At 44.8% G+C, this 13,210-nt stretch overlaps 1 protein-coding gene across 4 annotated transcripts in view; it reads right to left on the reverse strand.

Annotated features, from left to right (window-relative positions):
- Positions 1–13,210, reverse strand: part of agbl5 (AGBL carboxypeptidase 5) — an 83,344-nt gene that overhangs the window by 54,066 nt on the left and 16,068 nt on the right. For 3 of the 4 annotated variants that reach the window (XM_064991798.1, XM_064991796.1, XM_064991799.1), the window contains exons 8-11: positions 8,451–8,620; positions 2,407–2,542; positions 535–740; positions 260–435 (exon numbers count right to left, since the gene is read on the reverse strand). In XM_064991798.1, coding sequence (XP_064847870.1) covers positions 260–435; positions 535–740; positions 2,407–2,542; positions 8,451–8,620 — 688 coding nt within the window. The remainder of the gene's footprint in view (positions 1–259; positions 436–534; positions 741–2,406; positions 2,543–8,450; positions 8,621–13,210) is intronic. The other variant, XM_064991797.1, reaches the window with a different exon arrangement.

A 13,210-nucleotide genomic window follows, 5' to 3' on the forward strand; every position in this document is an offset into this window, starting at 1 on the left:
CAGGAACAGGGTTGGAGTTCAACCTACAGGAGGGTCTCTTCCCTTGGAACAGGGTTGGAGTTAAAACCTACATGGAGGGTCTCTTCCCTTGGAACAGGGTTGGAGAGTTCTGACCAGCCCAGCCCTGATACATCAACCCCTACTACACCCATGTCATTACCCGCAGGCATAGACCTGCATACATCATTCATAAGAGGAGAGAGAGAAACAGAGAGAACAAGCGAGAGCTAGAGTGAGAGGACAATAAAAAGAGTCTTACCTCTGACAGGTCCGAGTGCCTTGCTCCCCCCGCGTTGTGTGTGTGTGTTGTGCGTGGAACCGAAGGTGAGGCTCGGCGAGGTGTGTATCTGAGGAGACGGTGTCTGGCTGCTACTGCTGTGCCTGTTACAACGAACATGACTCAGAGACGTGTCTGATGCAGAACTGGTCAGAGACCTACACACACACACCAAAACATTAATGCTTAGTACTTCAGCGTAGTAATATGATGATAATAACAGAGCTACAGTAACAGGAAAACAGAGGTGTTCTTACGTATTGAAGCTCTTGGGTGGTGACGCCTTGTTCCCGCTGTTGTGTGTCCGTGGCTGTGCATGTGTGTTGAGGCCCTTGCTGTTGCGGACGTGTTTGAGAGTCCAGGCGCGGAGGTTGGTCAAGCTGCTGTGTTCTGAAAGGACGAGGCGTGGCCACGGGTTGCAGTCAGCCATGTCCAGGGCTGCTATGGCAACCGCACGCCCCACCTAGACACACACATTTACATTACATTTACATTACATTTAAGTCATTTGGCAGACGCTCTTATCCAGAGCGACTTACAAATTGGTGAATTCACCTTATGACACACATAGAGTTAGCTTTTCTAGGGTACGTTCCTAAACTCACTCTGGCCATCTACTCCGATTTCAGAGCACTTTCGTCTGAGTGTGCCAGAGCGCAGAATAACGGAAGACTTTACAAACGGTTGAATATGGCCGGTGTCAGTAAACGTCGGCAAAGTAGCATAATTAAACTGTTGCCGGCAGCACAGTTACAGTCACTAACCAGCTCTGCTATGGTAAGTAAAATGGTCAGATTGGGGTGTTCTCATCTGGCTAGAATGTAAACTCTCCTTCCAGACTCACATCAAACATCTCCAATCCAAAAATAAATCTAGAATTGGCTTCCTATTTTGCAACAAAGCCTCCTACACTCATGCTGCTAAACATACCTTCGTAAAACTGACTATTCTACCGATCCTCGACTTCGGGGATGTCATTTACCAGATAGCCTCGAACACTCTACTCAGCAAATTGGATGCAGTCTATCACAGTGAAATCCTTTTTGTCACCAAAGCCCCATATACTACCCACCACTGCGACCTGTATGCTCTCATGGCTGGCCCTCACTTCATATTACTCGCCAAACCCACTGGCTCCAGGTCATCTATAAGTCTTTGCTCGGTAAAGCCCCGCCTTATCTCAGCTCATTAGTCACCATAGCAACAACCACCCATAGCACGCGCTCCAGCAGGTATATCTCACTGGTCATCCCCAAAGCCAATTCCTCCTTTGGCCGCCTTTCCTTCCAGTTCTCTGCTGCCAATGACTGGAACGAATTGCAAAAATCACGTCAGAGCTGCTTACCGATCGCTGCACCTGTACATAGCCCATCCAATCTTCCTCATCCCCATACTGTATTTATTTATCTTGCTCCTTTGCACCCCAGTATCTCTACTTGCATATTAATCTTCTGCACATCTAGCATTCCAGTGTTTAATTGCTAAAATGTAATTACTTCGCCACTACGGCCTATTTATTGCCTTACCTCCCTTATCTTACCTCATTGGCACACACTGTATATATACTTTTCTATCGTGTTATTAACTATATGTGTGTCTGTCTCTGTGTACCTGTCCGTAGATCTGTCTGTGTCTGTCTGTCTGTATGTGTGTCTACATGTCTGTCTGTGTCTCTGTCTGTGTCTCTGTCTGTGTCTCTGTGTCCGTCTCTGTGTGTGTGTGTCCGTCCGTCTCTGTGTGTGTGTGTCCGTCCGTCTCTGTGTGTGCGTTCGTCCGTCTCTCTGTGTGCGTCCGTCCGTCTCTCTGTGTGTGTCCGTCCGTCTCTCTGTGTGCGTCCGTCCGTCTCTGTGTGCGTCCGTCCGTCTCTGTGTGCGTCCGTCCGTCTCTGTGTGCGTCCGTCCGTCTCTGTGTGTGTCCGTCTCTGTGTCCGTCCGTCTCTCTGTGTGCGTCCGTCCGTCTCTCTGTGTGCGTCCGTCCGTCTCTGTGTGCGTCCGTCTCTGTGTGCGTCCGTCCGTCTCTGTGTGTGTCCGTCTCTGTGTCCGTCCGTCTCTCTGTGTGCGTCCGTCCGTCTCTCTGTGTGCGTCCGTCCGTCTCTGTGTGCGTCCGTCTCTGTGCGTGTGCATGTGTACCTGTTCGAATATCTCGGGGGTATATTTGGGGGGGAATGCGGGAGGGGGAGGGGGTGTGGCTCGTCCGTTGTCATGGCAAGCAGGAGGGATGGTGTTGACTGTCCTCCCCGTGTTGTAGTTGCACTCCAACGTATAGCTGTAATAGATAACCATAATATATACAGTACCAGTCAAACGTTTTCTACATTGTAGAATAATAGTGAAAACATCAAAACTATGAAACAACACATATGGAACCATGTAGTAACCAAAAAAAGTGTTAAACACATCACAAATATATTTTATACTTGAGATTCTTCAAAGTAGCCACCCTTTGACTTGACGACAGCTTTGCACACTCTTGGCATTCTCTCAACCAGCTTCATGAGGTAGTCACCTGGAATGCATTTCAATTCACAGGTGTGCTTGTTAAAAGTTCATTCATTCGAATTTCTTTCCTTCTAAATGCATTTGAGCCAATCAGTTGTGTTGTGACAAGGTAGGGGTGATATACAGAAGATAGCCCTATTTGGTAAAAGACCAAGTCCATATTATGGCAAGAACAGCTCTAATAAGCAAAGAGAAATGACAGTCCATCATTACTTTAAGACATGAAGGTCAGTCAATTCGGATTATTATATATATTAAAATAAAATAAATATTTGTTAACACTTCTTTGGTTACATGACTCCACATGTGTTATTTCATAGTTTTTGTCTTCACTATTATTCTACAATGTAGAAATTAGTAATAAAATGTCATTAAACTTGAATGAGTAGGTGTTCTAAAATCCTTGGTAGTATACATATAATTATACAGTGCCAGTCAAAGGTTTGGACACGCCTACTCAGTCAAGGTTTTTTTACATTGTTTTTCATGGTCTTTCGTTTCCTTTTGGCAAACTCCAAGTGGGAGGTCATGAGGAGGGGCTTCCGGCTGGCCACTCGACCAAAGTTTTCAGACCCCTTGACTGTTCCACATTTTCTTACGTTACAGCCTTATTCTCAAATGGATTGAATAGTTTTTTTCCGCCCATCAGTCTACACACAATGTCCCATAATGACAAAGCAAAAAAAGGTTTTTAGACATTTTTACAAATGTATATTAACATAATAAAACTGAAATATCACATTTACATAATTATTCAGACCATTTACTCCTTTGGCATCTTTGGCAGCAATTAAAGCCTGGAGTCTTCTTGGGTTTGACGCTACAAGCTTGGCACACCTGTATTTGGGGAGTTTCTCCCGTTCTTCTATGCAGATCCACTCAAACTGTCAGGTTGGATGGGGAGCATCGCTGCACGGTTATTTTCAGGTCTCTCCAGACATGTTCGATCAGGTTCAAGTCCTGGCTCTAGCTGAGCCACTCAAGGATATTCAGAGACTTGTCCCGAAGCCACTCGTGCGTTGTCTTGGCTGTGTGCGTCGGGTCGTAGTCCTGTTGGAAGGTGACCCTTCACCCCAGTCTGGGGTCCTGAGTGCTCTCGAGCAGGTTTTCATCAAGGATCTCTCTGTACTTTGCTCTATTCATTTTGCTTCGATCCTGACTAGTCTCCCGGTCCCTGCCACTGAAAAACATCCCGACAGCATGATGCTGCCACCACCATGCTTCACCGTAGGGATGATGCAAGGATTCCTCCAGACGTGACGCTTGGCATTCAGGCCAAAGAGTTCAATCTTGGTTCAATCTTCCGTCTGGCCACTCTACCATAAAGGCCTGATTGGTGGAGTGCTGCAGAGAAGGTTGTCCTTCTGGAAGGTTCTCCCACCTTCACAGAGGAACTCTGGAGCTCTGACAGAGTGACCATCAGGTTCTTGGTCACCACCCTGACCAAGGTGAATCTCACCGATTGCTTAGTTTGGCCCGGGCAGCCAGCTCTAGGAAGAGTCTTGGTGGTTCCAAACTTCTTCCAATTAAGAATGATGGAGGCCACTGTGTTCTTGGGGACCTTCAATGGTGAACAATTTTTTTGGTACCCTTCCCCAAATCTGTGCCTCGACACCATCCTGTCTCAGAGCTCTACGGACGATTCCTTTGACCTCATTGCTTGGTTTTTGCTCTGACATGCACTATCAACTGTGGGACCTTATATAGACAGGTGTGTCTTTCCAAATCATGTCCAATCAATTGAATTTATCACAGGTGGACTCCAATCAAGTTGTAGAAACATCTCAATGATGATCAATGGAAACAGGATGTACCTGAGCTCAATTTCAACACTATACGGACTATACGGACTACTACACACATACGGACTACTACACACTATACACTATACGTTCAACACGGCATTCCTAACCTCGCCCACAATGTCTGCTATGTAGATCGAGTAGTCAACAAGTCCAGCAGTCATTTAAAGGAGTAAGATCATTTCAGCGAGACAACTCAAAGGCAAAATCCATTAACACCAAGATAATGGAATTCAATGCCCTTGATGATCAACCGTTCTCTGTTGTGGATGATGTTATCTTTCTCCGACTGGTCGAGCACCGTTACACACTACAAAGTGGGCTATTTTTCAGATGTTGGCCTACTGGAGTTACACAGTAATAGTGTCACTGCTATTAGCGTCACCACATACTATGGAACGCAGTTTGGGTCTTTGCGTGTCAAAAAATATACAGTAGAACTGTCAAAGCTGTACAAAAAAGTCTGCAGACAAGCAAACACCAGCCACGAATGATGTGTTTACAATACCGCGTTGAAGCAACATTTGTTTGACCGCAACTTCTGGGGTAGCTAGCTAGCTTTAGTTTGATACCTAGCTAGCACCAATACAACCAGCCTGAAAACAATGACCAGTAGAAAAGGCAGTCATTTTCATTATTCTTAGCAATGATTATGATTGAGGAAGCTTTGTGAGTAAGTATTAGCTAGGTTGTCACTTGTTGTTCGCCTGTTGAAATTGAACTTCAGTTCATGAAAATAAATAGCTTGCCAGCTACTTAACCCTGTTGCCCAAAGCCAATGTTATAAACAGCCAGATAGCTTAATCTGGCTAGTGAGGCTCGGCCGGATTGGGTTATGTGTTGTGAAGCTAGCCACAATAAGGATTAGGCACAATAGTGGAATTTGCAGTTTGCCTTCAAAATAAAAGTAGGCCATTGACAGTGATGCAAATGAATACAAATAGTAGAATTATGAAATACTTTTATTTTGAAGGCTAACCACAAAGTCCACTATTGTGGATAATCCTTATTGTGGCTAGCTTCACATAGATGGGTCCAACCACCATTAATCAAATAAGAACTGTCTTATAAATTAGGGTTATTTAGATGACAGCTACCTATATAGTTAGCTAGCCAACTATAGCTACTGAAACAGGTTAATAGTGTTATTTCACATGTATCTTTTTTGACACGCAAAGACCCAGACGGCGTTCCAGAGAAATCCTGGTTGAGAATGAAACAGCACAGCAAGTAAGTGGAAGAAATAGGTTTTGATGATGTTTTACTGGTAATGGGGACATAAGGAAATGCCAACAAATTTTTTGGTCTGTGTCTGTGTGTGTGTGTGTGTGTGTGTGTGTGTGTGTGTGTGTGTGTGTGTGTGTTAGTGTGTGTGTGTTAGTGTGTGTGTGTGTGTGTGTGTGTTAGTGTGTGTGTGTGTGTTAGTGTGTGTGTGTGTGTGTGTGTGTGTGTATATGTTTGTGCGCCGCCCTATGATGGGACTCCAAATCACGGCTGGATGTGATACAGCCTGGATTCGAACCAGGGACTGTAGTGACGCCACTTGCACTGAGATGTGGTGCCTTAGACCTCTGCGTCCATGTGTGCGTTAACTGTTTAACTGAACTAGAATGCTTAAAAGGCCGCTACATTTTTAATATCGGTTAAATGGTAACATTTCTTTTGGCCAAAAATGTCATATCAGTGCATCACTACCTGAAACGTACCACTACCTGAAACGTACCACTACCTGAAACGTACCACTACCTGAAACGTACCACTACCTGAAACGTACCACTACCTGAAACGTACCACTACCTGAAACGTACCACTACCTGAAACGTACCACTACCTGTAACAAAATGTGGAAAAAGTCAAGGGGTCTGATTACATTCCGAATACACTGTATATAATAATTACACTCCAACATACACTGAGTTTACAAAACATTAAGAACACCTCCCTAATATTGAGTTGTACCCTTTTTTGTCCTCAGAACAGCCTCAATCTGTCAGGGTCATGGACTCTGCAAGGTGTCTAAAGCCTTCCACAGGGATGCTGGTCCATGTTGACTCCAATGCTTCCCACAGTTGTGTCAAGTTGGCTGGATGTCCTTTGGGTGGTGGACCATTCTTGATGCACACAGGAAACTGTTGACCGTGAAAAACCCAGGAGCCTGTGAGCCTGGCACCTACTAAATATTTTGTCTTGCCCATTCACCCTCTGAATGGCACACATACACAAGCCACGCCTCATTTGTCTCAAGGCTTACAAATCCTTCTTTAACCTGTCTCCTCCCCTTCATCTACATGGACTAACGTGGATTTAACAAGTGACATCAATAAGGGATCATAGATTTCACCTGGTCAGTCTGTGCCATGGAAAGAGCAGGTGTTCTTAATGTTTTGTACACTCAGTATATAACCATAATATATATACACATACAGTCATGACCCAAATTGTCACCATCAATAAACATGAGCAAAAAAGACTGTATAAAATAAATAATTCAAATACTAAGCTATAGAAAATATATATTTTTTTAATTAAAAAGTAGTTAAGAGGTCAAAATTATTGGCACCTGTTTTCAATACTCTAGCACCTTCACCTCGAGAGGATAACGGCACTGAGCCTTTTCTACAATGTTTTATGAGATTGGAGAACACATTGGGATGAATCTTAGACCATTCCTCCATACAGAATCTGTTCAGATCCTTGAATCTGTTCTTATGGACTGTCCTCTTCAATTCAAACCACAGGTTTTCAATGGGGTTCAAGTCTGGAGACTTGGGTTTTTTGTCTTGCTGGAAGATCCACTTGCGGCCAAGTTTCAGCCTCCTGGCAGAGGCAACCAGGTCTTTGGCTAAAATGTCCTGGTACTGGGTAAAGATAATGATGCTGTTGACCTTAACAAGGCCCCCAGGACGGGTGTAAGGTAAACAGCCCAATAATGCCTGTGCCATTAAACCCCTACAACTCATCCAGAACGCCCAGGCCCTCTGGTGTTCAACCTTCCCAAGTTCTCTCACGTCACCCCGCTCCTCCGCTCTCTCCACTGGCTTCCAGTTGAAGCTCGCATCCGCTACAAGACCATGGTGCTTGCCTACGGAGCTGTGAGGGGAACGGTACCGCAGTACCTCCAGGCTCTGATCAGGCCCTACACCCAAACAAGGGCACTGCGTTCATCCACCTCTGGCCTGCTCGCCTCCCTACCACTGAGGAAGTACAGTTCCCGCTCAGCCCAGTCAAAACTGTTCGCTGCTCTGGCCCCCCAATGGTGGAACAAACTCCCTCACGACGCCAGGACAGCGGAGTCAATCACCACCTTCCGGAGACACCTGAAACCCCACCTCTTTAAGGAATACCTAGGATAGGATAAAGTAATCCTTCTCACCCCCCCCTTAAATGATTTAGATGCACTATTGTAAAGTGGCTGTTCCACTGGATGTCATAAGGTGAATTCACCAATTTGTAAGTCGCTCTGGATAAGAGCGTCTGCCAAATGACTTAAATGTAAATGTAACATGAAAGACCACCAGACTTTACAGTAGGTACGGGGTTCTGTTCTGCTTATCACATCCTTCTATCGACATAGTGTGATTTATAGCTTTGTGCGTAGTGATATTACCTGTGTAGGGGTCCTATAGCTTTGTGCGTAGTGATATTACATTTACATTTACATTTAAGTCATTTAGCAGACGCTCTTATCCAGAGCGACTTACAAATTGGATTACCTGTGTAGGGGTCCTATAGCTTTGTGCGTAGTGATATTACCTGTGTAGTAGTCCTTTAGCTTTGTGCGTAGTGATATTACCTGTGTAGTAGTCCTATAGCTTTGTGCGTAGTGATATTACCTGTGTAGTAGTCCTATAGCTTTGTGCATAGTGATATTACCTGTGTAGTAGTCCTATAGCTTTGTGCATGGCCACGCGTCCACTGCCCTCTTTGCTCTGACCGTCTCTCTTGTCGCGGGCGTACATGTTCTTCTCGGAGAAGTTACAACCATGGAAGTCAAAGTGGGCGGAGTTCACAGCTATCAGTTTAGGGTACAACATGTTCTCCACCTACACGCAGACAGACACACACACACACACGTCAGCATTAAGGTACCTAACAAGACCATGTAGGGGATTACCGGGGGCACGAATGCCGTAACACGTTTCCCAGAGCTCCGCCAAGTTGTGACAAACTTGATTTAATATAGAGCAGTTTAATATATTGTTTAATTAATGTCACTTTACTAAGTACTGTTTACATAGTTTCATATCTCTTTGCTCTTCTGAAAGTTAATAATGGCTGTGAATTGCTGAACGGAAGATTGCTAAAGTAGGCCGCAGCAAAGCCTTGGATTTTCCTGAACGAGCTACCAACTGGAGAGGCGGGCATATTTGTCTGCTCCTGACAGTTTTGGTTGCCTTGAACGACAGAATATCCGAAGCAAGGTTTTTCATCTCTTTTGTCTTTGTACAGTGAAAGAAGTGATCAAATCAAAGTTTATTTGTCACGTGCCCCGAATACAACAGGTGAAATGCTTCCTTACAGGCCCTAACCAACAGCGCCATTTGTAAATTAAAGAAAATAGGTATTAGGTGAACAATAGATAAGTAAAGAAATAAAAAACAACAGTAAAAAGACTGAATAATAACAGGATGCGCTCGATGTTGCAGCTGTAGAACCTTTTGAGGATCTGAGGACCCATGCCCATGCCAAATCTTTTCAGTTTCCTGAGGGGGAATAGGTTTTGTCGTGCCCTCTTTACGACTGTCATGGTGTGTTTGGACCATTGTAGTTTGTTGGTGATGAGGACACCAAGGAACTTGAAGCTCTCAACCTGCTCCACTACAGCCCCGTCGATGAGAATGGGGGCGTGCTCGGTCCTGACTTTCCTGATGCCCACAATCATCTCTTTAGTCTTGGATACGTTGAGGGAGAGGTTGTTATTCTAGCACCACCTGGCCAGGTCGCCGGCCTCCTCCCTAGAAGTTGTCTCGTCGTTGTCGGTTTGGTTAGGGTTAGGGGTTGACACTGTTGTGTCGTCGGCAGACTTAATGATGGTGTTGGAGTCGTGCCTGGCCACGCAGTCATGGGTGAACAGGGAGTACAGGAGGGGACTGAGCACGCACCCCTGAGGGGCTCCAGTGTTGAGAGTCAAATGTGTTGTTACCTACCCTTACCACCTGGGGGCAGCCTGTCAGGAATCCAGGATCCAGTTGCAGAGGAAGGTGTTTAGTCCCAGGGTCCTTAGCTTAGTGATGAGCTTGGAGGGCACTATGGTGTTGAACTGTGCTGTAGTCAATGAATAGAATTCTCACGTAGGTGTTCCTCTTGTCCAGGTGGGAAAGGACAGTGTGGAGTGCAATAGAGATTGCATCATCTGTGGATCTGTTTGGGCGGTATGCAAATTGGAGTGGGTCTAGGGTTTCTGGGATAATGGTGTTGATGTGAGCCATGACCAGCCTTTTAAAGCACTTCATGGCTACTGACGTGTGTACTAAGGGTCTGTAGTCATTTAGGCAGGTTGCCTTAGGGTTCTTGGGCACAGGGGCTATGGTGGTCTACTTAAAACATGTTGGTATTACAGGCTCAATCAGGGACATGTTGAAAATGTCAGTGAAGACACCTGCCAGTTGGTCAGCACATACCCAGAGCACACGTCCTGGTAATCCGTCTGGCCCCACGGCCTTGTGTATGTTGACCTGTTTAAAGGTCTTACTCATGTCGGCTACAGAGAGCGTGATCACACAGTCATCCAGAACAGCTGATGCTTTTATGCATGCCTCAGTGTTGCTTGCCTCGAAGCGAGCATAGATGTAATTTAGCTCATCTTGTAGGCTCGTGTGACTGGGCAGCTCGCGGCTGTCCTTCCCTTTGTATTCTGTAATATTTTCCAAGCCCTGCCACATAAGACGAGCGTCGGAGCCGGTGTAGTACGATTCAATCTTAGCTCTATATTGGCGCTTTGCCTGTTTGATGGTTCGTCGGAGGGCATAGCAGGATTTCTTATAAGCTTCCGTGTTAGAGTCCCGCAGCTTGAAAGCGACAGCTCTACCCTTCAGTTCTGTGCGAATGTTGCCTGTAATCCATGGCTTCTGGTTGGGGTATGTACGTACAGTCACTGTGGGGATGATGTCCTCGATGCACTTATTGATAAAGCCAGTGACTGATGTGGTGTATTCCTCAATACCATTGGAAGAATCCCGGAACATGTTCCAGTCTGTGATAGCAAAACAGTCCTGTAGTTTAGCATCTGCTACATCTGACCATTTTTTTTATAGACTGAGTCACTGGTGCTTCGTGCTTTAATCTTTGCTAGTAAGCAGGAATCAGGAGGATAGAGTTGTGGTCTGATTTACCAAATGGAGGGCGAGGGAGAGCTTTGTACGCGTCTCTGTGTGTAGATTACAGGAGATCTAGAATGTTTTTCACCTCACAACAGAGCTGGTGTAACTGGGTCAGGTTTGTAGGCCTCCTTGCTCGCACAAGCTTTTTCAGTTCTGCCTGCAATTTCTTTTTAGGATTGAGGTCAGGGCTTTGTGCTGGCCACTCTTGGATATAGGGGGCGCTATTTTAATTTTTGGATGAAAAACGTTCCCGTTTTAAACAAGATATTTTGTCACGAAAAGATGCTCGACTATGCACATAATTGACAGCTTTGGAAAGAAAACACTGACGTTTCCAAAACTGCAAAGATATTGTCTGTGAGTGCCACAGAACTGATGTTACAGAAAAAACCCAGATAAAAATCCAATCAGGAAGTGCCACATTTTTTGAAACCGCCTCATGGCAATGGACTCCTTATATGGCGGTGGAGGAGCTCGGAGTCAGCTTACGTTTTCCACGTTTTCCCCAAGGTGTCTGCAGCATTGTGACGTATTTGTAGGCATATCATTGGAAGATTGACCATAAGAGACTACATTTACCAGGTGGTCGCTTGGTGTCCTCCGTCACAATTATTGCGTAATCTCCAGCTGCAGTATTTTTCCGTTTGCTACTGATGAGAAACCAACTGCCACGAATGATTTATCATCGAATAGATATGTGAAAAACACCTTGAGGAATGATTCGAAACGACGTTTGCCATGTTTCTGTCGATATTATAGAGCAAATTTGGAAAAAAAGTTTGGAGTTGTGGTGACTGCATTTTCAGGGGGTTTTCTTAGCCAAACGTGATCTATCTAACTATCTAACGTGATCCATCTTGCTATCTAACTGAGAGTCTCGACATTGAAAACATCCGAAGTTCATCAAAGGTAAATGATTTTATTTGAATGCTTTTCTTGTTTTTGTGAAAATGTTGCTTGCTGAATGCTAGGCTTAATGCTATGCTAGGCTATCAATACTCTTACACAAATGCTTGTGTAGCTTTGGTTGAAAAGCATATTTTGAAAATCTGAGATGACAGTGTTGTTAACAAAAGGCTAAGCTTGTGTTTGAATATATTTATTTCATTTCATTTGTGATTTTCATGAATAGGAAGCGTTGCGTTATGGTAATGAGCTTGAGGCTATGATTACGCTCTCGGATACGGGATTGCCAGACGCTAGAGGTTAAACCAGTTTGCCACAACGTTGGAAGTATGCTTGGGATCATTGTCCATTTGGAAGACCTGTTTTCAACCAAGCTTTAACTTCCTGACTGATGTCTTGAGATGTTGATTCAATATATCCACGTAATTTTCCTCCCTCATGATGCCATCTAGTTTGTGAAGTGCACCAGTCCCTCCTGCAGCAAAGCACCCCCACAACATGATGCTGCCACCCCCACAACATGATGCTGCCACCCCCGTGCTTCACGGTTGGGATGGTGTTCTTCGGCTTGCAAGCGTCCCCCGTTTTCCTCCAATCATAACAATGGTCATTATGGCCAAACAGTTTCAACAGACACATGGGGACATTTCTCCGAAAAGTATGATCTTTGTCCCCATGTGCTGTTGCAAACCGTAGTCTGGCTTTTTTGTGGCGGTTTTGGAGCAGTCGCTTCTTCCTCGCTGAGCAACCTTTCATGTTTTGTCGATATAGGACTCGTTTTACTGTGAATATAGATAATTTTGTACCCGTTTCCTCCAGCATCTTCACAAGGTCGTTTGCTGTGGTTCTGGGATTGATTTGCACTTTTCGGGGGGGGGTAGTTCAACAGTTTTTTGGTTTGGTATTTCCTGTTTGTCAAGTTAAGTCTTCGACTTACATTTAAAAAGCTACACTCAATTCCTCTTTTTCCAAAGGACTCGACAAGCTAATGCAATAGGGCAGTCAACGGAGTACACTGACATTGTCTAGTTGGAACTGTAAGAGGTTTGAACCAACCAGTCAAACGCAGTAGAGTACATCATCTTCAACAAAGATTGCTTTCTGACAAGAGACCCATCTGAGAATTTCAGATCACATTAGAAAAAAACTTTATCACTCCAGTTCTCAAAATAAATTGAGGGAAGCTGCAAATTCTGATCCACAAATGGCAGCCCTTTGTTTCTTCCAAGGTTATTTCAGATGCCAGTGTCAGGTATATTACGGCCACTGGTATATTACGGCCACTGGTATATTACAGCCACTGGTATATTACGGCCACTGGTATATTACGGCCACTGGTATATTACGGCCACTGGTATATTACAGAGTTACACATGGAATAAACAAACGTACAGTACACAATAGAAA

This window comes from Oncorhynchus masou, chromosome 16, assembly GCF_036934945.1.
Source record: "Oncorhynchus masou masou isolate Uvic2021 chromosome 16, UVic_Omas_1.1, whole genome shotgun sequence".
Taxonomy (NCBI): domain Eukaryota; kingdom Metazoa; phylum Chordata; class Actinopteri; order Salmoniformes; family Salmonidae; genus Oncorhynchus; species Oncorhynchus masou.